General features: G+C 48.8%; 1 protein-coding gene across 1 annotated transcript in view; it reads left to right on the top strand.

Moving 5' to 3' along the window:
- Positions 1 to 26,679, top strand: part of IGF2BP1 (insulin like growth factor 2 mRNA binding protein 1) — a 35,895-nt gene extending 9,216 nt beyond the window's left edge. Inside the window, exons 3-15 of the mRNA XM_032457816.1 lie at positions 13,409 to 13,457; positions 13,994 to 14,045; positions 16,426 to 16,489; positions 17,657 to 17,938; positions 18,784 to 18,918; positions 19,533 to 19,655; positions 20,336 to 20,471; positions 21,149 to 21,271; positions 21,656 to 21,775; positions 22,550 to 22,624; positions 23,345 to 23,476; positions 23,751 to 23,864; positions 26,236 to 26,679. Coding sequence (XP_032313707.1) covers positions 13,409 to 13,457; positions 13,994 to 14,045; positions 16,426 to 16,489; positions 17,657 to 17,938; positions 18,784 to 18,918; positions 19,533 to 19,655; positions 20,336 to 20,471; positions 21,149 to 21,271; positions 21,656 to 21,775; positions 22,550 to 22,624; positions 23,345 to 23,476; positions 23,751 to 23,864; positions 26,236 to 26,328 — 1,498 coding nt within the window. The 3' untranslated portion in view covers positions 26,329 to 26,679. The remainder of the gene's footprint in view (positions 1 to 13,408; positions 13,458 to 13,993; positions 14,046 to 16,425; positions 16,490 to 17,656; positions 17,939 to 18,783; positions 18,919 to 19,532; positions 19,656 to 20,335; positions 20,472 to 21,148; positions 21,272 to 21,655; positions 21,776 to 22,549; positions 22,625 to 23,344; positions 23,477 to 23,750; positions 23,865 to 26,235) is intronic.
- Positions 26,680 to 26,902: the final 223 nt, after the last annotated feature.

Here is a 26,902-nt window from a genome sequence, read left to right as displayed (position 1 = left end):
GAAATTTCATACTTTGGGGCTACTGTCAAAGGTACATGGAGGGTGGGGACATTGGTGAGAGAGGAACTACCATAATTCTGCAGGTAAGGTAGGTGTGGTAAGAATTCAGGATGAAGGGGACTGTGTGTGAGTCCCCTTGAGCTCTGAGGAAGGAAGAAATGAGCAGCTTCCCCTACCTAGTGAGAGATGGGCATGTTTGACTTGATACTCTTTCTGCTCTTGCTTAAGCTAACAAAGTAGGCATTCAGGAGCTGGGGATCCCTGGATCCCCACGAAGTGACTGCATACATTGCTCTCCTTCTTGTGTCCTCTTAGATGGCAAAGCCACAGTGATCCCAGTTTCTCTCCTTGGTCTGGAAACAGCTCCCAAAGGTGTGCTCAGATCCCGCTTTCCTGTCCACTTCCTTTCTTCAGCCCTCCCTGCCCGAAGGGTGCAAACACACATACCCTCAGACCTATAGCCCCTTTGCACATCTCAGATCAGGGAATGAGGGTTGAACCTTCTCTTAGTGGAGTGGGGAGGGGAATGGCTTCCAACCCGGATGTGGTTTTTGGTCATTTAACAGGCTTGTGACTTTAATCAGTTACTATAAAGGGTTTTACAATTAGTTTTTGCAGAGTGATGTGTGTTTTTTTTCTTTTCTGGAGTGCCATTTGGGATTGCTTGGGGTTCGTCGACTTTCCATTAGGTACTCCGAGAAGGAGAAAATGAGCCGGGACAGGAACTAAAGTGGGCTATTGGGTGGAGTAAACTTGCTGAGGATATCTATTCAGGGTTAGACATATTTATGCTACTTCCTCCTCCAGGTCTCTAAGTTGCTTGGGAGGAGAAGTCCAACTGTAATAGAGAGCAGTTGCTTTGGCAGGATTTGGAGACAGAACCCTAAATTAAAGGGCAAAGATGATCCTTCACAGACGTGGCTGTTGGTGGCTGCAGCCAGTGTGTTCTGAGTGAGGACTAGATGTAATAAGATGTTGGCTGGGGAGGCATCAGGATTTGGAAGAATAATTTCTTCACTGCTCCAGCGTGTCCACTCCAGCAACTTTTTATTAAATGTAGAAGGAGAGAAAACCTAGCTGACTGACATTATTTTATCTAGAGGGTTTTCCTACCAATGTGTATAACCATTTGATTCAAAGCTGTCTCTGCTGACTTTTTAGAATAGGGTGGAGTGACATCGGTCCAGAATAAGCCGTGGGAGGCAAGAGGTGGGATAAAACGATCTTCGCAAACCTCATTTACCTCTGGGAGATCATCTTTCTTCCACTTTCCCACCTGAATGAGTGTCCTTTAAACCTCTGACTAGAAGAGGAATGATGCCTAACCTAGCCCCAAGCTCCTTTGCTCTCTTCAAAACATTACCTGGCCCACCACTTTAGCCTAGGTATGTGTGTGGGAGGTCTTGCCACTCAGTCATTAGCCATTTAGGGGTGGGGTTATGATTTTTAAAAATACCTATTTACAACTAAATCATTTAAGAAAATATTGAACATGGTGTAGATATCTGGGGTAGCTTGCATATTGCTGAAGAGCTTGGCACCACCAGTCATGCATTCATTCATGCATGCACGCACCCACTTATTTTTTAATCTTTTCGGAGTCTACTATTGTATGACATGCCCTCTGCCAGGTACTAGAAATCCAATGAAGAACAAGCGAAAGACCTGGGTCTTACAGTGGAGATGCAAAGAAATATAGTTTATCAGTTCATTTTTCTCAAGAAGCTTTTTAGATTTTCTCCTCTATCCTTGCTATTTAAAAAAAAATTTTTTAGGTTTAATTTAAAAAATTTAATTTTGAAATTAAAAAAATTTAAAATAGTATGAAATAATTTATTAAAATAGTCTTATGTAGGAAAAGAAGCATAACGTAAAACTTAACCATCGTAACCATTTTTAAGTTTACAGTTCAGTGGTATTGAGAACATTCGCCTTAGTGAGCAACCATCCTCTCCGTTCATCTCTAGAACTCTTCATCTTACAAGATTGAAACTCTGTACCCAGTAAACAGTAACACCCATTCCCACCTCCCTCCGGCCATATTTAAAGCATTGCCAGTTTTGCTGCTTCTTACATGGTGGTCACCACTTCATCCTATGTAAAAATGGGAGTCTTTGCATGACCCCTGTGCTGAATTAAATATTTTTTGGGTTTTTATTTAGCATTATTGGGTCTTTTTCAGGGCAGGGAAGGGAGACACATTGGGGGAGGGAGCCACACAAAAGAGGTACAAGATAAAATTCCTGCCCTCCAGCATTTTCACTTTAGATCCAGGAAAAGCAGAGGCCAAGAGACTATGGACTGAAATGGGAAGCAGAGGATAGGCAGGAAAAATAGGAATGGATTAAGGAGAGCACTGCGGACAGACAGGGAGGGAAGTCTGGGAAGACAACTCTTCTGGAAGAGAGGGGTGGCATCCTAGCAGGGAGAGGCTCTCAGATGGGTATGGCAGATGTCCTTTTTTATTTCCCTTATCGAGCGTCTTCTTTGCTCCAGAGCTCTGTGTAATGTGATGTGGGTCAAAAGATGAGCGATTCCTTCTGCAATTATAGGGAGCATTTATTGGTATCTGCTCAGAGCAAGGCAGTGTTCCTCCACTGAATCTTCCCAAGAACCCTGCAGGTGTAGTCTTCATTCTACAGAAGAAGCTGAAGCTCTCAGTGGTTACAGTTAACTTAGCCAAGGTCATACCTTGAATAAGCAGTAGTGCTGGGATTCAAACCCAGGCCTTTCCACCTTCAAGGCTGAGCTCTCTTAAAAGGTGGGAACAAGTGATCCTCTTACACTCAGAGAAGTTGAGTGTTTTGGGGGCAAGCATAAGGTTAGCAAATAAAAACATCCCCAATATTAATTTCTCTTTGCTCTGAGCCTCCTTCCTCCGCAGGTGTTTCGTATCTGCTTTGCATTTTATTTTCCTCTCACTGTTCGGATTTTCAGGCAATCTTGAGTGGCTGAAGAAAACAAAGTTCTCCCCTTGTCTGGGCAGCTCTGATGGGAACTGTTAATTCTGCTCTTGGAATGAAAAACCCACAGAAAGAGAGCTGAAGGAAGTGGAGAAGGACTTGAGTTGTTTTAGGATTCAGGTGTCGATCTCAGCTTGCCCTTCCCCCGGATATGTACACTGTGGGATCTGGGATCAGTATCTTCCTGGCCCTTGATTCCTCATCTGAAACCTCCCAACTCCACAAACCCCACGAAATAAGCTGAATAGGTAATTTGAGTTCTAAGAGCCTCCATCCTTTGGCATTCTTGTGGATACCGGGGCTGGATCTTTCTGCTGATTTTTTTTTTCTCCCTCTTTCTCCTTTTCCTTTTGTTTGGGTTCAAACCTGGGGAAAATGGGAGGTTAGGGGGAAGGGCAGGGATCCGAGTCGCTTCCCCTCCCATCCCCCCTCCTCCTAGCAGGAAGGGACAAAGAGTTGACCTTTGTTACAAGCCTACAGGATCATAATTCATAGCTCATACATGTATTTGAGGAGCAAGAACCAGGAGCAGACTTCGGGTGTGACACTTGCTGGCTAGTGTCAACTTGGGACTGGTCATTTAACCTCTGAGCCTCCTTTGAACTGCAGAATGGAAATAAAAATATTCTCAAACTTACGTGGTTTAGAGGCTCAAATCAACCTCTTGTGTTCATAGGAGAGTAGGTGTAAAGACGTACACTGTAAACCCTAAAGTACTGTGTAAACGTGAGTTAGTAATAAGATTATAGTTAATTGATGACACCCCAAGAGCGCAGACAAAGAAGGTCATTCGCACCCCCAAACAGATGCCCTATCTGCATAGAGGTGTGACTCTTCGATTATAAATTTTCTGTGGCGGCTCCCAGAACGCCCCGGGAGGAGGGTCTTTTCTCTGTAGGCCCAGAAGGCCCCTTCGGTCCGCAACCCCAGCCCACCCCACCCCGCTCCCAGGCCTCAGTTCCTGCCTTCTCAGTGGGAGGCCTCCCGGCCCGGGTCCTGCCTCCTCCCACAGCCCAGCCGAGGTCTCTAAGGAATGCCGCCTCCCGGGCCATTTTCTCCCCTCCAGCTTCTGCGGCCCCACTTCCAGCCCCCTCCCGGCCCCCTACCCTCAACCGGTTCCCACTTAAATGCTTGCAGGCCTGTTTGCAGGCGGGAAGCCCCCTCCCCCACAGGACCACCTCAGTCACAGCCCTGACCACAGGGAGGTCGGGTCTGGATTTACTAAAGGACCCCGGAGGGGGAGCCTGCCCCTCGCTGGCTGCCTGGCTCGCTGATGGGGTCGGGTTTCGGCCGGTGGCTCTGGAGAGAGAGACAAAGGGCAAAGTCCTGGTCCCCACCCCCACCCGGCAGCCCCCGGCGTGTGTCCCCTCCCCCTCCGGGCCCTGCGCGGGTAGCCCGGGCCCCCCGGGCCGGGTGGGACCGGCTGGGGTGAGTCGGGATGCCGAGGGGGTTCTGGCGGCCGAACATTCTAGACTGCCGGGCCCTGCAGCGGAAGGGGGTCCCGGGGGCATCCTCTGTTCCCCTCCGTGTGCTCTGCCAACTCGGCCCACCCAGCGGCCGGGGTGGGAGGGTGAGCGCTCAGCTTTCCCTGGTGAGGTGAGAGGGGCTGGGGGAAGGGGCGGCCCACGTGGGGCACAGGCCCGGCGACGCCAGCCCAGCCGCTCAGCTGCTCAGCCCTTCTCAATTGCCCGTTCATGAGGGCTCCCCTCCTCCCCCCCAGCTGCTGCCAGCCCTCCCCCACCCTCAGCTGCTGCCGCCCTTCCCAGGCACCTCTTTCTCAGTTGCCCTGCCCTCGCCTGCTTTCCACTGTCCATCGTGAAAGGCTGTATTCGCCGCCCTAGGTCCCCTTGGCTGTTAGAGACCTGGCCCCTGCTCCTGGTCAAGGACGGCTGGGAACCTCTTTGGATGGTGCCTGGAAAACGCCCCAGCAGAACCCTGGGCTGGGGAGAAGGGCCTTTACATAAAGGGCATTTTGCTGCTGCAAAAGCCAGAGCAGAACTCAGGATGGGAATCCATGTCAGAGGAGAGTTGTTCTGATGAAGAACTGCACCCACTAGAAAGAAACACCAGCTTCCAGAAGTTTCCAGCCACCAACAGGTCTGTGTTGGCAGCTGGAGGGGAGACACGAATTACTGGAGGTTGTTAACCTCATTTTGGAGGGACCCAACCAGAGCTCCTTTACACTAATAGGGTAAATTATTGTAAAATGTGTACCAGGATAGTCTCATCCTTTCCCAGGGAACACTATTGATTCCAAGAATTGCTCTAACCCCGCTAGGGTCTTTCAATGTGAATTGTGAGTTGCAGAAAACTGACTGAGGGTGGTCTTTGCTTCTGAGAACTTTGCCTCGAAATTCTAGCCTTCAGCTACGCTCTCCAAGCTTGCTCTCCAAGCTTGCTCTCTCTCCTCAGAAGACACTCAGCCTGTCTCCGTTTCCGAGGCATGCCCCATAATGCTTTCCATGGAGTATCAGCTCCATCCTCAGCCAGGTCTCTGGGCTCCAGAGTGCCAGACCTTTTGGCCCTGAAGCTTTCTGGAGAGATGCTGACATCTCCACTGGGCAGTGAGAGCTAAACCAACCTCTCTTTCCAGCCCCTCTTCACCCCTTTCCCTCTGTCAGAGCGGATTAACCTCCCCAACCCTAAGGGAAGATCCTGGAAACGCTTCCCTCTGCCAGCCAGAGAAGGATGGTGAGCAGTGTCCACAACAGTTAACTTCTTGCTCATACCATGGCTGCCTCCTCCAGCCGGGTTGCACTGCTTACACTGTGTCACCTCTTCTGTTTGTCCCCACGAGTCATTCATTCGGATGGTTTCTTCACACCCCCTGCTTCACACTGTAGAACTCTGAGGCCAGCTCTGGCTCTAGGAAGCCCTCAGGTGAAAGCACAGAGAGCATGGTGGAGGGAGGGAGTGGCAGTTGGCCCGGGCCGACTTGGAATTTGTCTGGAAAGAGCTCCGCAGTCTGAGCTTCTGTTTTGGCTTCTTCTGGCACTGCCCAGATGGGCAAGAAAAAAAACTGTGGGCTCTCTTGTCAAACCATTTATTTCCAAGATGAGTGAATTGAGTCAAGTAGTCCTCTGTTGCCTGCTCTCATACACCGGGTGCCACCTTCCCACTCTACGACTCACTCAGCTGTGCACCCCTGCCTATCCCAAACTGAGGTGAAATTTTGCAAGACGGGATTTTTGATGACGACACTTTTTCCCTGCTAACAAATCTCTCTGACAGTCATCCAGCCATATTATAGTGTAGTTAGCTCTTCTGCAAGTTAAATCCTGTGCCCGAATTGGAGCCGCATGCAGTAAAAGCCAGTTGGCACGCACTTAGCCATACAGAATATGGGCATTTTTCCTGCTGCTGACATCGGGGCTATACACGCTCCTGCTGTGTTAACACTTCTTGTCAGAGAGAATGAAGCAAGGTTGGGTGCCTGAGAGGAGAGCTGAGTTCTAGTCCTACCTCAGAGTTGCCAAGTCTTTCCTTTTCCTGAGCCTCTGTTTATTGATCTATAAAATGAGGGTGTCTGTTAAGGACCCTCTCAGGCCTCAGTATATGAATCTGATTTCCTTCAACTGGAACTTCCTATTCCCAGGTTAGTGTGTGTGTGTATATATGTGTGTGTGCATGCACATATATGTCTTGGTAAGAAGCCTAGTGATTCGCCCTCTTCTTCCCTGACTTCAGGTGGGCCAGGAGCATATTAACCACAATACAAGAGCCTTCCAAGGAGGAGGAATAGGGTTCAGCCCAGAGCCTCTCCTTTTCTTCTTGCCTGTGCTAAACGTTAGCTTAGGAGCACACGTGAATGTGTGCCACATACATTTAAAAGGCCACATTCATGGGACCACAGATACATTCTAGTGGTGTCCCTGCCTTCTAGACCCCTCGTGTACTCTTGACTCTTTCCTTGGTGGTGGCATCAGTTCTGCCTGGTCCTGCACCTTCCCGTAGATCAGTGTTTTCCTTTCCAGCCCCTCCCCTGTCTGTCAACCCACCCGACTGCCCGCCTGTCTGGCTGCCCTGCCTCTGGATCAGCCTGGCACAGAGCCCTGGGCACTGGGCCAGCTCCTCCTCCCCTCCCCGGCCCCGCCCCCTTTCTCAGCTACTGCCCTGCTTGGAGCGTGCCAGGTCCGCCCCCTTTAGAAGCTTTCCTAGACAATTACTTTTTTTTCCACCTCTCCACCCTACAGGGATAAGGAGGAGGCAGGGTGGGGAGGAAGGACTAGGTCAGTGGTGATCTTATGGAAAGGGCAGAGGTTGGCACATTAGGACATCTTTGATGTGTGATTTCCAGCTGGGATGGGAGCCAGCTTTGGGGGGTGCTTCTCCGGTGTCAGCCGTATGGTACTCTCTTGTTGAGAAGTCAACAGGATCACCCACTGCTGAAGGGATACTGTGGCCAGCCCACCTTCACAACCCAGTTAACTTTGTCCATTCTCTTCTCCCATCCTAATCAAACTGGGGTCCCCTGCTGGACTGTAAACTCCATGAGAGCAGGAGGCTTGCCTGGCTTCTTCATCCATTCCTCCATGCTCTGCACTGCAGCACAGTGCCCTGCACTGTCCAATAGAAACGTGATGCAAGCCTCACACGTAAGTGTAAATTTTCTAATGGCCACATTAAAAAGGAAAATAGTGAAATTAATATAAAAGATTAATTCAAAAGTTTTAAAAGTCAATTCAAAGGATTATTAGTTCAACATGTAATCAATATAAATAATAAATGAGATAGTTTACTTTCGGGGGCAGGGTACTAAGTTTTAGGAATCAAGTGTGTATTTTAATTCACTGTTAGAGCCTGTCTCAATTCATATGCTGAATTTTCATTGGAAATACTAGAACTGTATTTAGAGTTCATAAAATTTACGGAAGAAAATGTTAAATTATATATAAACACTTAAATAAAAATTCAGTTCTCAGTTGCTGTAGCCACATTTGAAATGCTCAGTAGCCACATTTCCCTTGTTGAGGAGTGGCAACTGTCGTGTGGACAGCACAGGCCCAGTGCATAGTAGGTGCCAAAAAAATCTGGAATGAATGACTCCAGCAGTTGAGCACCAGAAACCACGAGGAAAGTCATGCTAGTGAGCTCCTTGGCTGCTGATTGGAATTAAAAGAGCATTGTGCTACCACAAGTTTGAAAAATCTTGTTGCTTGCTCTTTTAAAATAGCCAAGTAATAACCCCAACCCCATCCCCAGTTAAGCTTAGTTTACTAATTGCCTTGGGCTAGTTTCTTCCCACCTATTTGAGGAGGTTCCTGCAGGCTTGCGTGCACTTCATCCCCATCAATGGGGACAAAGTGAAAACCCGTGGATTTGTGAGAGGGTGTCTTAACTTTGGGCTATAGATGGATTCCAAAGCTTTCATTAACCCCTGAAATCTTGAAATTGTGTGCAAAATGTTTGGATTTTTCTGGTGGAGGATGTTCTTTGGATCATATTTCCTAATGGGAACCAAGTCTCCAAAAAAAGGGTGCAGGGTTAAGAAGCACTTTTTCAGACCATTAGGGCACAGAAAATTATTCTGAGTGTACCGCTGTAGGTGAATCGGGGTTGATCCCTGTCAGAGGACACGAGACCCAGTAAAGTGGACTAATCTTAGAGAGCTGAGGGCCTGACTTACCTAAGATCACACATCCCGCTAGTCAAGAGAATCATGGCCTGGGGGAGGAGTGGAGGTGAAGGGTCTGCTCTGGAGATTCTGGTTTAATCCTAGTTCTCTGGAGAGATGAAAGTCCAGGTATGACGCCTGGTAGGGGTCTTTGGGGGTTGGGCCCCAAGCTTGAAAAGATTTCCAGAACCCACTGTTGCCTCTTTCCTTCTCAGACTGGCTTGCTCCACCCTGGTTTAAAGGAACTCTTCCCTCTAGGGAGGAGTGAGGCCACCTCCATGATGCAAGGCGGTACCCTACCCTCTGGGAGTGGGGGTGGGAAGAGGAAGGAGTTGATTTGCTAAGAACACTCCCTAGGGCAGTTTTCAGCTGTCCTCCCGAAGCCCTGGAACCTGTTCCCAGTGTGCATCCTGCCATCAGGGGAGGCCCCCTTCTTCTAAGAAGGGTCCCATCTGTTTGTCTGTCTTCTCCTCCTTCTACAGGACCTCAGGCCCATCCTCTCTGCCCCAAGAAGGCTCCTCACCAGGGCTTGGATTCTTGCTAATAAAACACCAAGAGAAAAACCTTCTTGGTTTAGACCCATAATTTACAACCTGTCATGCCTTTAAAACTGGCTGAACTAAAATTACCTTTTTTAAAAAAAGTTTTTTGTTGTGGGGGCGGGAACCACTTTGAAAAGTGAAGAGGATAATTTAATAAATCTCCCATGTATCCATCATCTAGCTTTAAAAATTACCAAATCATATCCAGTCTGTATTCATTTCCCCAAACCCTGATTATTTTAAAGCACTAGCCATGTCATTTTATCTGTAACTATTTCGGTTTGTATTTCTAAAACAAGCTGAAAATCTGTATGATTTCTAAAAATTAACAATTAATAGGATCAAATATCTAGTTAGTGTTCAGTAACCACGGAAGCATTTTTCAGCTATCTATGGACATACGCACCTTCAGGAGTTGCAGGTGGGATGTTCTGACTTACTGAAGTGCAGTGCCCACTCAGCAGGTCCACTGTTCACTATTTTGTGTGAACCCTGAGGATTTTAATTTGTCCACAGGCCAAAATTTGACTGTATTTTGGCAAAGGCTTCTGTCTCCTTTCTACCATCCAAAAGGCAGCACAGGGGACAATGCAGAGACCCTGGAACCTTTGGGTTCAAACACTGGCTGTGGCTCTTGCAACCTGTGTGACTTGTCGAAGATACTCAGCTCCTCATTCTCAGGGCCCTGGTTGCCAAGGTCATCAGTGATGGGAGGCTTCTTAGAGGTGCTGAATCTCAGAGCTTGTTATCTGCTAAGCACTCCTCAAATGTTAGGTTCTTCCTTAATTGAACTGTTTTCCTTCCCTTTCAGTCTAAGTCAGTGACACTTCTTTAAAAAGGTGAAAAGGACGGGAGCTTCCTGCCCTGGGAGAACTCCCAGCCATGCTTCCGGGTGCCCAGCTCCCGCGCTTCCTGAGTCTCTTGCTTTCCTGCTTAACTCCTTAGGCTGTTGCACAGATGCTCCCTTCCTCCCTCCCTCCCTCTGGTCTCTCCTGGAATCTACCCTGGGCTTGAAGAATGGTCACTTGGTCCCTGTGGCCCTTGTGTCCCCTGCTTGTCTCCAGCAGCATTAGAGGTGTATCCCCTGTGATGGCTCTGTTTTTAGGGAGCTGCCCCAGGGCCTGGTAACTACCCTGCTGGTCAGGGCAAGCCAGGGGGTCAGAAGCCACAGGGTGCTGGCATCCAGGGAAATAATTAGGCTGGTTCAACGACTGCCTTCATTGCCAGGGACTGGAGGCTTCATTCTTTCACTCAACAGGTTTATCAGCTCTGGGGGTAGGTGGGCGGTGGCTTGTGAACCTCTGGGAGTTCTCTTGCTTTTCTGAACAATGGGTGTTGGGGTTTAGGCCCTGCTAGGAGTGTCATGCCTTATTACCTGTAGGGCAAAGGCTCCACTAAAACCTAGTGGAAGCTGATTCCCTGGAGTGCTGGAGGGGCCCTTTGGTTGTCACAGGGAGGTGGAGGTGTGGGGGTGGGACTCCAGGTGTGCTGTTTCCCACGGTCTCCACACAGTGCAGAAGCCTAACCATTTTACTATCACACGGCTCATTGTCAGCCCTGCCAGCTTCTTCCCCTGTTAGTTTGGACACCTGCAGGCTCCTGGGGACCAGGACAGTGACTGAGCACCAAGGCATGGTAGGCACCCTGCCTGTGTTAAGCCCCCACAAAAGCCCTGTCAACTTTTCATAGGAGGAAAGTAAGGTACTGAGCAAAGAAGTAGCAATCGGGGTCTCTTAGCTTCCATCCTGATCCCCTAAGCCCGCAGCACACTGCCCTGGCCCAGCTCCCACCGGCCATCACTGGGCATCCAGAAATGCTTGTAAGGTAAACGAGTTACCCAGAGGGTTCTGGAAGGGAGTGCGGGGTACAGTTCCCAACATGGCCCCATATGTTTTGGGCCTGAAAGAAATTAGGTAGCACCGTACTTAATAGAAACCAGGCCAAGGGCTTAAAAGACAAAAGGTTCTTCATGGCCTTTGTTGTGTGTTTGTCAGGGCTGGGGGCTCTGCTGAAAGGCGGTTTGGAGGCCTGAAGGGGCCTGGCTTGGGTTCCCAGGATTGGGTGTGTGTGCCCTAGAGGCGAGTCTCTGCCTATTGGGGGTGGGGGCGGGCTGCCAGGATGTCTTTCCTTTCATTGGTTGGGTGTCCCTGCCCTCCTCCCCCTCCTCCTGGAACATTCCAGACATTCCAGACTGCCATGGCTTTCAGGATATGGATTAACATCCCAAACTGAGATTTGATTTCACCACCCCATCCCCTCCCAACTCCTCCCTACCCAGAAAAGAAAGCCCCTAGAACTGCGAGTTTGAGTAGGAAAAGGATATTTTTGACCTTTGACCTGAGGTTACAGTGAACTTTGGCAGGCGGCTGTTTTAAGCCTTTACTGGTTTGAACTCCCAGGAAGACAGCCGCCCACCTCCCTGCTGTCCTTCCAGAAGAGTTCACTCCGGGGAGGTCCTCCCTTAGCTTGGTTGAGCCCTGTTACTAGCATTGAGGGAGATCAGTGCTCTCTTCCAATGGTGTAATCATCTCTTCAGTTTTCCAAGAGTTTTGCTTTCATTGTGAGGGTCTCTGAATTTCTTTGCCCATTCCATCACAATCTCACATGAGTTGTGTGGAAAATCCCAAACACCATGTCATTGCACACGCCATGGGGCTCCCTCTTGACCAGTGAATTGGATCCCAAGCAGCTGGCCTGCTGTGGGACCCGAGGACCTGGACCTAGACTTGTTTCTGACCCTTGCTCTTTTATCCTTACATCCTTAGATGAGGTTCATCAACCAACCAAAGTAGAGCGCATGGACATAGCTTCTCTCCAACCCTCATGCTGCTTTTCCCTTAAGTTAGTTCAACCCAGGAAAAGCTTTCATTAGTGTATTCCACTGATAAAGTCTTTCCACCCTCAAAGCTTCAGAGCTAGAAGGGATCTTAAAGACTCTTCTGTTTCCATTTTACATCTGAAGACACTTGGTCAGAGGAATGAAGTGAGTGAGCTGGCCAAGAGGACAGAGCAAAGATCGAAGCATTTACAGCTAGAGCATCCCTTCCCTTGCTCCCATGTGTTTTCAGTACCCCTTCCCCTCATTTGGCAAGAGCTGACAGGGGCCCTGTTACCTATCACCCGGGAGACCTGAAGCTTGAGTGGCTTCGTCAGCACAGCTGATCAAGGGCAGTTTTAAGGGCTAGAACCGAACTTTCTTGCTTCCTAGTTTCATTTTCTTTCCCACCACTAGAATTTTGTTGAACCATGTCCCTGAACTAAGAGTTTGTGATCAAGGATATGCAAAGGCATAAGTGACAGTTGACCCAACACAGATCAAGTCAATTGAAATGTCTTAAGCCCAGGGATTAGGGCATTGATTTGGGTGGTGAGCAGTTAATTGCTGTGGGAGTCAACCTTGCACCTGAAAGTCTTCTTCAGGGGAAATTACTCAGGGAAAGAGGCATTTGAAAGATGAGGAGGAGAAACTAGTAAACTGGGAGGAGGGAAGGTGGTGGTCACGATGCTGGGTTGTGTGTTAATCACTCTACCTTTATATCCACAGATGCCTCTGTCATTATACTTTTAAGTACTTACTCCAGGCTCTTTGCTAAGCTTTTGATAATATTATCTAACATCACTTTATACCTCCCTGTGAATAGGTATTATCCCTGTTTTACAAAGGAGAAAACTGAGCCTCAAAGAAGTTAAATAACCTTTTAAAGATCAGTGCTATTAAGTGGAGCAGAGTTTTAAATCCATATCTGTACAAAGAAAGAATTTAGCTGCTGCCTGTTATCCCGCTGTAATTTGTTTGCGTATGTGTTTCCCCTAAGAAATTGTGAGCACCTTCAGGCCAAGTACTTTGTCTGTTTTGTTTATCATTATGTCCCGAACATGTAGCGCAAAGTCCAGCATGAAGTAGGCACCAGGTAACAAGGTATCAGATTAACGATTCATGTGATAATTCATGTCGCTAGCTTTGTATTCCTAGAGCCTGAAACACAGTGGGTGGTAATAGATGGTTACTGGGTGAGAAACCTAAGAGAGAGAAACAAAGCCAATGTGATTTGGGGGGATTATGTTATCCTAGTCTTAGGACATCTGATTTTGGCATTCCTATGTGTGGCAGCACTGATAAAATTTTGAGTGAGGCACCCCTACACCAGATCTCCGTTCTCAAAGGTTATCATTCTTAGACTCTGAGACTTTGATGTTGAGCAGAAGGTAGGAAGATAAAGACCAGGACAAGAATGACAGGCCCCTGAAGTATCCAGAGCTGTCATTGATTCTGTCCTCTCTCATTTCAGGAGTCGGAAAATACAGATCCGAAATATTCCACCCCAGCTTCGATGGGAAGTAAGTTAATTGGGGGAAATTCTCAATGGCCCGGGATTGTGGAGACTGGGAAGGAAGTCTGGGCCAGCCTGAGTTGGCAGGGATGGTTGGGGAGATGTCCTGGTGGTTTGGGGCTGGGCCAGAGATGCTAGTGATGCTGAGGGGAGGTTAACTGGATCTCATCCTTAACCCGAGACTGCCAGTGCTAGTCCTTTGGGATGTCCCTGTGGGGGGAGGCATTAGGGAGGTGGGAAGGGTTTCCCCAAACCCCAAACCTGGTGATGACGAGGGATGAGTTAGGGACCCAGGTGGCACAGGTCTGCTTCCAAAAAGGCCCTTAAGTGCCTTTTTGAGCCCAAGTATATTCTGCAAAGAAACCCCCCATAGGTCACTACCATCATTAGTACCCTGGAAAGGCAAACTGAGCAGAGAGCAGTGCTCCAGCCACCAAAGGCTCTGCTCATGCCCCAGTGCTTTGGGGTGAGAGGTGTCCAGGGGTGGCTGTGTGGGTCCCTGGGATGCTCAGAGAAGCTTTATTCCCTTCTCCCTGCTCCCAGGTACTGGACAGCCTGCTTGCTCAGTATGGGACAGTAGAGAACTGTGAGCAAGGTAAGAGTGGGTGGACAAGGTGGGGCGGTGGAGGGGTGGGTGCTGGAGGAGTTTGCAGGATCTGCTCTCCTTCATTATCCATTACCACATCTCCCTGGAACACCAGAAGAAGAGAGCCAGGATGCGGAGTGGAGGGAGGTACACTGGAGTGTGGACCCAGACTTGTGGTCCCAGCTTTGGTGCTGCTGCTCATCTCTGCAACGGGTGTATTCTCTGTTTAATCAGAAAATCAACAAAGTCACTCACTTCCAACATGGGGTCCCCAGGCCCCTGGGCCAACCAAAGTAGATTTTAGAAATAGATTAAGGGTGAAAATTATTCGTCTGCAGCCCTTTAAAGAAAAGCTTCACGATTCTTATTCTTTTTTTTTTTAATGGAATAATCATTGGTTGTCTCTTATTTTTGGAGGAAATGAGCTGAAATAAATTTGGAGTGGTTTTGATTGGACATAAAGTAGAGCTTGGTAATTAAGTAGACAAAATACAATTGGAGTTTGCAAATCTTTAAGAAGCCGTTTTAGATAAGATTTAAATATTCATCTCCAAATTCTTTGTGGAAAGGGGCAAGCTGTAAATCATTATAAATGATTAAAATATTTGCCAGCACAAAGGTGTGAGGTGCTGAATCAATCAAACAGGTTCTCTCCTCTGACCCTGTCGCTTGCCTTTTATCATAAATGCCAGGACACAACCGGAAGCATTGATAACCATTGCCCAGTCCCGCGCACAGCTTAGACTGACAGCTAAGTTACTCCTGGCAATGGTTTGGGAACACATGGGGAGCCCCCCTGGGGGGCCCAGCAGGCTCACCCCGGAGCTATAACACCCCGATCCCCAGGGGAGAGGACAGAATGGGTTTGATCTTGTAACAATGAAGACTTCTAGTCTGCTCAAGTGTTGCTTGCTAAGCAAAGTGTTTTCCATCCACCCTACATGAAATTGGACCTCTTACCGCCACCTCCTTTAACCCTGATTTTTATTTCTCCACAGCACTTAACCACATGTTACTTTTTTTCAGGGAGAGAGTGACTTTATTTTTATTTTGTTGAAGTATAGTTGACTTATATTAGTTTCAGATTATAGCATAGTGATTCAGTATTTACAGATCATGCTCCTTTCAATGTTATTACATGATAGTGGCTATAATTTCCTGTGTTATACAATATATCCTTGTTGCTTCTCTGTTTTATACATAGTGGTTTGTATCACTTAATCCCATACCCCAGTGTTCCCCCTCCTCCCCCCACTTGGTACCATTAGTTCGTGTGTCTTGTTTCTGTTTTGCATATACATTTTTTTAGATTCCACATATAGGTGATAACATACAGTATTTGTCTGACTTACTTCACTAAGTATAATATTCTCTAGGTCCATTCCCATTCCTACAAAAGGCAGAATTCCATTCTTTCTTACAGCTAACGTTCCATGCCTTACACCTTTTTAATATTCTATAGAATTACAGGATCTGCTTATTATACTTACTGCTATCTCTTCCTAGTCAAATGTGCTCCATGCAGGCAGAAGTTTGTCGGTTTTATTCATTACTGTATTTCTGTTTAACTGGAAGAGAACTCTTGCAGAATCTTCCTCTCCACTGATGTGGGAGAATTCTACTGATGAGGCCAGAAGGGCTGAGAGTGGTCTGCATTGAGGTTTTGTGGCCACGTGCCTTTATCTTCAGTGTTGTGGGAGCAGGGGCTTTATTGTCAGTGTTGCCCACACCAGGGCTGAGCAGGCCAAGGGCATCCAAAATCACAAGGCAGTGATGCATAAGACAGAAGTTAATTTTATTAATTCAAAATGGGAAGACTGTGTGCCCAGATCAACTGGAATTCTAGTGTCCAACCCAAGTCCATTCTCAAAGTCAGGAAATCCCTTCCCCCAGACCCTGCAGCAGCCATTCCTGTCAACTCATTCAGCTAGGTCATGACACTCTTAAATTTGATCGGCGTATCCTTGAAGATACTCTAAAGTGGATTTGGATGTTCCACAAGCGTCTTCAGCCATTTCTTGGTTCAATCTCACTCTACGTGGTTTTTCCAACCAGTTTTACTTTCCAAGAGTGAATTTTATCTCCTGGGTTGGGTGTGTGTGTGTGTGTGTGTGTTTTCTCTCTGCTGCACCCTTCTGTATGCCTAGCTCTCTTGGAGGCTGGTAGGAAATCAAAGGAAGGCATATAAAGGAAAATGCTAGGCTGATTTGAATTTTCCAAGAGTTCCAGTAAAAGGGGCTTAAAGCAGGAAATGTTCTGTTTTGTCATTGAGTATTTCCCTCTTGACCTTGTTGCATAACCTGCACAGATGAGTTTGTTTATTTTTAATCATCGGCACCCATCTCCAGATCTCACTTCTCTAACCTTGATCTCTGTTCTGTTCCCCTAGTGAACACTGAGAGTGAGACCGCGGTGGTGAATGTCACCTATTCCAACCGGGAACAGACCAGGCAGTGAGTGCACCCAAAAGTGGTTGGGGAGGGTCTTTGTTGGGAGCCAGGCGCCCCTGTTTGGACAGGGAGGGGGTCCCTGTAGGCAGGAGTCACCATGTTGGCTCTGATTTTGTTGCAACCAACCCCAGACTCTTATCTTTTGGTTCAGGGATCTCAAAGGTTCAGAAATTCACCAGAAGGATTGACAGCAAATATCAATCCTTTGAAAGTAGGGGCCCAAAGACCTCCCAGGGAAGGTGGGAAATCCTCGTCAGGAAAAAATATTGGCTTATGATAGGTCTCTGGTTGCCAGAGAACTATAGGGTCCTTTACCGTGTTGATATCGCCATCTAGTGGTAATGAGGAGGAACTGCGAGGTTTGTTATGATGTGGTGCAGGCAGACATTTTATTGTGCGGTTCCACCTAAGTCCGGTTTAACTTGGTTAGGGTCCTGTTAGTCCCAGCATACCCATAATTTCTGGTTCCTTAGCAGTTTGGTTGAGCAATTACACTTCTCCACCCTCTGGTGCTGACAGACTTGTACATTTTGTGAGCTGATCTATATTCTGTCAGGCCGTTTGCCACATTTAGTTTTGAAGGGTCTGTGATGCTTAGCCTGGTTTTAAGTCAACACTTGCTTACTTCCTACTACATATTGTTACCTTGTTAACATTTCTAACCAGCATCTCCCTTGGGAGTGGATGGTGCTTGTCCCCTCCCTTTACTGTTAATCCTCCCGTTTTGCAGACATCCCAGATATACTTAAAAGCCTGCTTCCAACTGGTAAGCAAGCCATTCTGCTCCACCTCTTCTGTTTCCATGGAGTTTGCTTAAACATGGAAGGTACTTGACTCAATAGGTGTAAAAACAACAAATCTCTTCAGTGTGAATTTATTTAGTGTGAACCACATGCGACTCTCACATAAATCCAATATAGTAGGTCCTTCTGGCTGAAATTAACAAGTCAGCCACAAAATTCAATGGAAATAACATATTTGTGTTATATAATACCTTATTTGATGTTCTGTGCCATTTAGACTGGAAGGTTCTTTAAGTGGTGGGCAGGTGGTCATCTCCCCTTCTAGTGTGTTCCATCTTGGAACCCAGCAGAGTGCTTTACATGTGGAGGGCATTTGGTGTGACTGGCATGACTTGAAGTGACCAGTAGATTCTCCCTCTGTCCTCAGAGCCATCATGAAGCTGAACGGCCATCAGCTGGAGAACCACGCCTTGAAAGTCTCCTACATTCCCGATGAGCAGATAGCACAGGGTCCCGAGAACGGGCGCCGAGGAGGCTTTGGCTCTCGGGGTCAGCCCCGCCAGGGCTCCCCTGTGGCAGCAGGGGCCCCGGCCAAGCAGCAGCAAGTGGACATCCCTCTGCGGCTCCTGGTGCCCACCCAGTATGTGGGCGCCATCATTGGCAAGGAGGGTGCCACCATCCGCAACATCACAAAACAGACCCAGTCCAAGTGAGTCTTGAATGCCGGGGGGGGATGAAGGTGGGGGCAGGAAACTGGTTGGTACCCGGGAGGCAAGGCACCTCCCTTTATCCTTCAGAGATGTTGCCTGGAACGTGTTCCATTCTCCTTTCAGTCAGGGGTTACTGCTTCTGATTGCAGCCTCCCAAGAAGGGATGGGCAACTGGGGAGGTAGAATAAGCCTGGAGTGTGCCATTTGGTGGCAGTGGCGAGGCCACACACTGTCATTAGTAAGAAGGGTTCTATTTCTCATAGAAAGTCTAACCAAGCAAACCTAGTCTTGGTAAGTCAGCCACTCCTTAGTGCTTTGTGATTTTAGCACCGCTTATGGGTGGCAACAGAGCTGGCCAGCCTCGGGGACCTCATAATTCTTTCCTATCTCCCATTCCACCACTACCACTCCTCTTCTCTGGTTTTTATAGCTGATCAGTGTGTACTCTGTGGAAAAGAACAGGTCACATTATGTCCTTATTCATAATGCATGCTTTTATTATTTACTTTTAATTTGGGACAACGTGCGTTCCCTTTATAGTTGTTTCAAGGTGGGGGAGGGGGACCAGAATTCAAGGGGAAATGCAGCTTTTGAGCTGTGGGGCTGTTGATCCGCAAGCCTGCATTCCCATAATAGATGCCATCATTCTCAGCCATCACCTCCTGATTAAGACAGAATCCATAGCAACATGCTGGCCCTTTCTCTGCCCATCCCACTTCTGCACTTGGCCTTGTTCCAAGGAGAGCGGGTTTGCACCTGTGGCAGAGGAGAGACATCAGGGGGTGTGAAGAGTGTCCTGTTTTTACCAGGGACAACTAACCATCTGTGTTCTTGTGGCCCTCAGGATCGACGTGCACAGGAAAGAGAACGCAGGTGCTGCTGAGAAGGCCATCAGCGTCCACTCGACCCCCGAGGGCTGCTCCTCTGCCTGTAAGATGATCTTGGAGATTATGCACAAGGAGGCAAAGGACACCAAAACGTAAGGCTTCAGCTTCTCTGGGAACATGGGGACTACCACCTTCTCTAACACAAACTTTTTTTAAGCAAGAATACAGAGATAAATAGGAGATGCAGAAGTTGTACAAAAGGATAGAAAACTGAGAAATGAAGTCCTCTTTCCCACAAATAACACCTTGTGCATCTAGCAGTTCCGTGCACTCACAGGTGTGTGTGGACGTGGGTGTGGGTGTGTTTTAGCACCTATAGGAGCATATGAACATGCTGTTCCTTAGCTGGCTTTTTTCACTGCCATGCGTCAGTACATAGATTCACCTCTTTATGAGCTGCACAGAATTCTGTAGTCCATTTGAAAGTATGCAGTTGGATGAGGTTTAGTCTGAATATACCTACAAAGCCGTCACTACAATTAAGATAAGGACCATATCCATCGCCCTCATAGACTTTGTGCCCTCAGCCACCCAACCCTCCTTCCCCATTTCTCTGTCACTGAACGACCACTGATTCTGCTGGTTTTCTCTGGTAATTGTGTCCCATGGTTTGTCCTGGAAACTCCCACATCTGCGGTGGCATGACAGCCCAGCCTTGGTGTGGCCCCCCCGTTTAAGGAGCTCTTGTCCCTCCCTTCTTCCCAAGGGCTGACGAGGTTCCCCTGAAGATCCTGGCCCATAATAACTTCGTGGGGCGTCTCATTGGCAAGGAGGGGCGCAACCTGAAGAAGGTGGAGCAGGACACAGAGACAAAAATCACCATCTCCTCGTAAGGCTCCTTCTCATTTCCTTCTCTGAGTGGGTGCCCGGCACCGGGGGTGGCAGCATTTCATTACTGGGCCTAAATGCGTGGATGCAGTTTCTGCTTATTGAAGAGGAGGGGTCAAAGAAGCGGTCAGGAGCATTTGTGGCTATCAGGGCTGGAGCTCTCCCATCACTGCTGTGGCCTGGGGGGCGGTTGGGAGGCCGCTGTCCCTTCAGTCCTCTGCCGCCACATCTCTCACTTGATTGGCATCTGGAGGAGAGAGCCTGAGGCCAGGAGCCAGGGCTTTGGGGTTTCAGGTGCATTTGCCAGGCCAAGGAAAGTGGGCGGACCCAGGTCCTTTTCTGAGCCCTGAGCCCGCGCTCCGTGGGGTGGCCTAGTGCCTCTGTGAGTGCTGTGCCGCTTGATTTTGTCAGACTCACCTGTGGGCAGAGCGACTACTCTGTTCCAGAGGGCACAGAAATGGAATGGATTGCCTGGCAGCACCGCTGGGGAAGCTCCAGTCTCGAGTGTCCCCCTGGCTTTGCTAGTGGCGGAAACCTGGCTGTGCTGGGCATCCTCACCTCCTCTCCCTGCCAAAGCTGAAGAGCCTGCAGAAAGGTGCCGCTGTGTCCCCAGCTGGGGCCTGTTCCCCGGTCCCGGCCTGTCCGGGGAAGGTTGACGTTGCTCTGTTCCTCCGCCCCAAGGCTGCAGGACCTCACCCTCTATAACCCCGAGAGGACCATCACCGTGAAGGGGGCCATTGAGAACTGCTGCAGGGCAGAGCAGGAGATCATGAAGAAAGTTCGGGAAGCCTATGAGAATGACGTGGCTGCCATGAGTGTGAGTGTTGGGGACCTCTGCGGACCCGTCTCTGAGCCTGAGCCGCAGCAGAAGCAGGGCCCGGTGGGGCGGGCATCCACGTGCTGGGCGGCCTTGGGGAACTCACTCTGCATTTAAGTTGAATTAATAGGGAGTCCTCATTTGTTTCCTGGGGTGTGATCGGGGGGGATCTCATATTGGGCTTTGAGGTCTGTGATCCTCCTATAAAGTTTGTGATTTATGGGCATTTTAGTGGGGAAAGGGTCCATGGTTTTCATCTAATTTTTAAAAAGGAGTGAGGATGTGGGACACATGACCCGAAAGATGAGTTTCAGACATCAAGGGGGAGATTTGCCCCCGCCTTCCGCCTACCCCCCGCAGGATCAGTACAGCATGGGGCCGTGAGTCTGGTCTCTCTGTCAGCAGAGTAATCAACCGAAGAGGAAGGATGTCTGAGGGCCTCACACTGTCAGCCCTCATTGGAGGTGCCGGTTCTTAGTGTGGGAAGAACCCTCAGTGTACATGCAAGTGTCTGAAAACCAGAAGGGCAGGCAGGTTTGGGGTAAAAGCATGTAATTATCCTATTTTGGCCCACTCTCCCAGGGGCACTCACACTCCTGTTCAGCCAGGGCCACGTACAGGGGTCATCAGGCTCTGTCAGAATGAGCTGACCTCTTCTCCTGACCTTCTTCCTCCAGCTGCAGTCTCATCTCATCCCCGGCCTGAACTTGGCTGCTGTGGGTCTTTTCCCAGCATCGTCCAGTGCAGTCCCACCGCCCCCCAGCAGCGTCACCGGAGCCGCTCCCTACAGTTCCTTTATGGTAGGTGCAGGGTCTTATTACGGGGGAACCCCTGGGCTGCCTGTGGCCGTGCTTAAGAGTCCAGCTCCTTGTGGGAGCCTCATGGTTGGGAATTCGCAGGGAGAGGGAAGTGGGGCCTGGGGATGCACATTGCCGCCCTCCCCTCGCCTGCCCGCTGCAGTGCTCCCAGTCATTGGCGCCAGCCCTTCCGAGTGTCAGCCCTGTGGGTGGCAGCCTCGGGTGCTGCCCAGGATGCTAGCAGCACTCTTCCTCTTCCTCCTGCCCGGCTTCTTCCGTTTGTCCCTCCTGGGCAGAGGGAGAGCTTTGAGGATGCAGGACAGGGCCGCGGAGGGGCTTCTGGGCCCTGCCCCTTGGCCATGGTAATAACATGACATGTTTTGGCAGCAGGCTCCGGAGCAGGAGATGGTGCAGGTGTTCATTCCTGCCCAGGCGGTGGGCGCCATCATCGGCAAGAAGGGGCAGCACATCAAACAGCTCTCTCGTTTCGCCAGCGCCTCCATCAAGGTGATCTGCTCTGCCTTGCTTCCATCACGCTCTACTCTGTTCCCAGACACCCTCTCTGGCTAGTGTTTCCCCCTTGTGGTCCCAGGCCCCTTTGCTTTTGACCCCGCTTGGTCCAGTGGAGCACCTTCTGGGCTCCTGGGCTTTTGGGCTAAGGGAGGAGGTGGAATTGTAGCAAAGAAAGAGAGCTTAGGCTCACAGAAGACTGACTTAGGTTCAAATCCCAGCTTCTAAGCTACGGGAGCCTCAGTTTCCTCCTCAGTACAGTAGCCGTGATAGTTCTCTGAAATAATGCAGCCACAGCCCCTGGCTTGGTCCATGCCTTGTGCACAGGGCTTGCTCAGTAGATGGTAGCTGTCTTATATCTTCCCTGGCCAGGGCTCAGGGGAGAGAAGGGAGAACCTGTTGGTTTCACAAGGCGAAATCCATTGGTTTCAGTGGTCTGAAAGATTTTAGTCAAATGCAGTGTGTGTTCCTGGTGAAAAAGGCCTCTGGGAGATTCTGTGGGTGGTCACTGCCCTCCCCCGACTGGCCATCTGACAGGATTCTGTTGAAATCTCCTGGGGGATGAGGGCAGGTAGGGTATGGGCAGGAGCCCCTATTTAGGGAATGTCCAGAACAAATGCACCCATGCCCTCATAAGAGGTTTGGTGAAGGGGCAACAGCCTCTGGGGTCAGGGTCTCTGTTCTCCACTCCCCTGGCCCTCAGTGTTGTGGTAGGGGGTCTGGAGGAGGTGGAGACAGAGGGCATCTCTTTGACCAGTGTTTGCTTTGCAGATTGCTCCTCCTGAAACTCCTGACTCCAAAGTTCGTATGGTCATCATCACTGGACCCCCAGAGGCCCAATTCAAGGTTCTGATCTTTATTGTTTCTCCAAGTAGGACCCAGGGAAATTGAGTTTGGGTGGGAGTGCAAATCTGCGCCACATTTTTAAGCTTCCCTGCAAAATATAGGACTGCAGAGATGCTTTCAGATTGTCATTAGACTTAAATCTGTTGGCTTCTCCTTCCCTCTTTCCCTCCTGATGGTAAATATATGGGGAAGAAGGAAGTCTGATGGCTCTTTCTTAAAGGAAGGCCCTTTTTTTCCCCCTACATGTCCCTACTACATGCCTAGGTTCTTGAACTTCTGGGCAGACAGTCATAGAACTGATAGTTATCTTATCCTGACCTAGACAGGGATGGAGAATGAGGACAGCTCTGTAGGCTGTGCAGAGTGACCAGCAGTCTTCCATCTGAGTGTCTGGACCAGCTGCCACTCAGAGCCATGACTTGATTGCTGGCCACTGCCTCTCCAAACCATGCAAGCATCCCAGAGCCCCCAGGTCTGGCATGTAGCTTAGGTGTTATGTTCCTCCAGGGAGTTATGTGTTCAGTTGCTGCGCCTAGGCTCCCGGTGTTACAAGTGAGCAGGAGGGAGACTGACAGGGCAACACTGTGGACCTTTGGTATCACTGGGCCTAGTCGTGATCCACCCCTAAGCAGGGGAGGGCCTGTTGGGCGTGGGGGCGCCCCTTTTGTCGTATATGTATATGTGTGGTCCACTGATGTAACAATGACCTCCACTCCTCAGGCTCAGGGAAGAATTTATGGAAAACTCAAAGAGGAGAACTTCTTTGGTCCCAAGGAAGAAGTAAAGCTGGAGACACACATCCGGGTGCCGGCGTCGGCAGCTGGCCGGGTCATCGGCAAAGGTGGCAAAACGGTGAGCCTTGAGGGCCAGGTTGAAAGTTCTAGGCGTTAGTCCCCAAACCCAGCAGCTCTCCTGGCGCCTCCTGCTCCCTGACCCTGCTCAACCTTAGACCTCCCCCGATTTGCCCATTTACTTGATTGTTTCCCAGCCCCAGCTTCTAACTCCTCCAGTTTCTACCTGCTGGTGACCTGCCTCTTGCCCCTCCCTCCAATCCGATCTGTGGTTTCTTGACAGCACCCCGAGCTCCTCTCTGATCTGTCCTCCCTGCCCACACTCCTGTCCCCAGGTGAATGAGCTGCAAAATTTGACTGCAGCTGAGGTGGTGGTGCCAAGAGACCAGACCCCTGATGAGAACGACCAGGTCATCGTCAAGATCATCGGGCATTTTTATGCCAGCCAGGTACCTAAGGCCCTTCCCCATCACAGGAGGGCGGCAGGACCCCAGGGACCAGAAAAGCAGGACTGCAGAAGCATGACCTTGACAAGTCCTGGGGACTCTGCCTGCAAACGATTTGACAATTTTCATGTGTAGTATATGTTATGCATAGTAACTGTTATATATTATGTGTTATATGTTAATAGTGACCCCTGTTTAACCTTAGTCCTTCCCTTTTGCACTGGCTAAGAAGAGAAACTGGTATCACCCACCACCCAGTCTTGTTCGTGGAACATGGCAACGTCCTGGATTGCCTGTTTTCAGCGCAGTCCTTCACCTCTCCCAGGACGACTGCTCCATCTTGCTTCCAGTTCTTCCCCCTCCTGTTTTTATTCTGGAACTCCCCGTCCCTGCACTGCCTCCACTGAGACAGCACTGCCCAGCGTTGGGACTGACCCCAGAGCCTAGAAAAGAGGACAGATACCAGGTTAAAATTTTAGGATGATTGAAAGCTAGTGGGGTTTTCCTAAAACCCCCAGTGTTGGAGCCAGAAAGGGTATAGAGACTGTTGGATACAACCACTTCCATTCACAGAGGACAAACATATCAGAGCTGGCTTGTGATGGCCTGAGACTCCTCCAGCAATCAAGGGCAAAGCAGGAACCCAGACCCCAGCAGAGCATGGCTGCCCAACATCAGCAACTTGGGTTTTGGAACCAGAAGGCTTGGATGAGCAGCTTTCTCTGACGGCCCTTTGAGAGCCATTAATAACCACAGAATATCTTAGATTTATGGGTGCTTCTGATACACCAAGCAGTGTTCCGTGTGGCCTCTATTAAGGCCTTTAATCCTTGTAACGACCTTATTTTACAAAAGAGGAATATGAAATTTAAGAGGTAAATGATGTAGCCAGGAATTCATGGAGACAGGATGTATTACGTACAGACGGGGAGATGTTTTTCACTGGTTACGATGAGAACTAGGTGAAAACCCATGTAAAACATATGAAGCACGGGGCTGACGGGGGGAATTAATATATAAATATTAACTTCACATTATTTCCTCAACCTGCACCCTCTTTCCCTTTCTTTTTTAATTTTAATTTTTTAATTGAACTATAATTGATTTGCAATGTTGTTAGTTTCAGGTGTACAGCAAAATGGTTCAGTTATATGTACATATATACGTATAGGTTCTTTTTCAGATTCTTTTTCATTATGTTATTGTAAGAAATTGAATATAGTTCCCTATGCTTTACAACAGGTCCTTGTTTATTTTATATGTAGTTTGACTCACTTTCTTTTTAACCAAGAAACCAAGTGCTCAGTTTATGGAAAGGAGACATTCTGGTAAATTTCTGTCAAGTGAATCACATTTTGCAGTTGATTTCCTGTATAGAACTTGCACTTATAAAAGTGAAGAAACCTTTAAGAAGGAAAGAATAAAGATATCAGCCCTTTGGGGTTTTTTTGGTCCATTTTCACAGTGGAGCTTATTTCACTGCCGTTTGGTTTTCTCAGCTCCAGGCATTTCTTTCGTCTTCTTTCCTGGGACATTTCCATGCGTAGTGAGTGGACTTGTGATTGGTGACAAGGTCTCCTGATTTTTGACCTTTTGACAACACACACTCATGGAAACTCTAGGAATTCTGCCTTGGGTTCAGTCACATGTGTCAACTTTGTCCGTTTTTAATCGTTGTCATGTTTTAAATTGTGATGAATGAGTTCGTATTACTGTGTTTCCCCCCTCCTCCATATGAATCCAGTGCTCAGGGTCTGTTTGGCGGCACGAAACTTAAGGTCACTCTAACCTTCAATCTTCTGTCTTCTTATTTTAAACAACACAACAAATCCACACTTTCATTTTTCAATAAGTTTAAATCCTTGAGGAGGGGTACAGCATCATGTGGATCCTGTGCCCAGTGGCCTTGGAAGGAAGGTTGTTTCTTGGATTTTGCACGAACTATGCCACTGTTTCCATGAGCGAAAGTTACCTTTCCCCATATTGCTCTGGTTTTGTTTGATTTTCCACCAGGAGTTACTGTGTTGGTCTTTGCTTTGTACCCATAAGCACACACCTCTTGCCTAAATAATATTCGGTTTCATCTCGAGCGTAAACACCTTCGATTTTAAGAAGAGCTGTGTGCTGGTTCTGGAGACCCTGCATATAGCGAACAAAAAAGACCTGCAGCCACAGACATTCATCGTTTTAGGGTCCCGTTCCCAGCAGACCTCCTCGGGCTCCAAGTTGGCTGAAAGAGAGCAATCTTTTAAGTCCCATGTGACCTGTTGTGTTTGTTGCCGGTGTTGGATCCTGTTGTCCTCTCTCCCCATGTAGGGCTGTCTCCTTGCCTTTGGAGATCCTCCCCTCACCACTCGGCCTGTTCTTTCTGCAGATGGCTCAGCGGAAGATACGAGACATCTTGGCCCAAGTCAAACAGCTGCACCAAAAGGGACAGAGTAACCAGGCCCAGGCTCGGAGGAAGTGACCAGCCCCCTCCCGTCATGTCGACTCAAGGACAACAGGCTGAAATCGAGAGCACGTTCTCCCCAGCAGGCCTGAGAATGAGTGGGAATCAGGGACACTTGGGCCGGGATGTGTGTAGATCAGGTTTGCCCACTTGGCTTGAGAAAGATGTTCCAGTGAGGAACCCTGATCTCTCAGCCCCAAACACCCAACCAATTGGCCCAACACTGCCCACCCCTCAGGGTGTCACCGTGGAAGTTCTAGCTCAGGGTGCTTTTAAACGTGGATTGTTTAAGTTCTCCAGGTCCCACCAAGAGGGTGGGTCAGACCCCAGTGGGAAGAGAAATAAAATTTCCTTCAGGTTTTTAAAACATGTAGAGGGGTGCTTTGATCAGCCTCAAAGGATGGTTTTCTTCTTGACCCTGAAATCCTTCCAGCCTTGTCCTACTTGGTTTTATTGATTAAAATACCTCTATTCTCGTGCCCTGACATAGCCTCTTCCTACGTTCACGCTGTCCTGTCTTAACCGCTGCCAGCAGAAGTGGGAACCAGTGCATTGCTTTCCTTACATTATTCAAAGAGAGAAGACACGCCAG

Source organism: Camelus ferus, chromosome 16 (assembly GCF_009834535.1).
Source record: "Camelus ferus isolate YT-003-E chromosome 16, BCGSAC_Cfer_1.0, whole genome shotgun sequence".
NCBI lineage: Eukaryota > Metazoa > Chordata > Mammalia > Artiodactyla > Camelidae > Camelus > Camelus ferus.
Note: the sequence above shows the minus strand (reverse complement) of the source record. Positions and strands in the feature narration are given on the sequence as shown.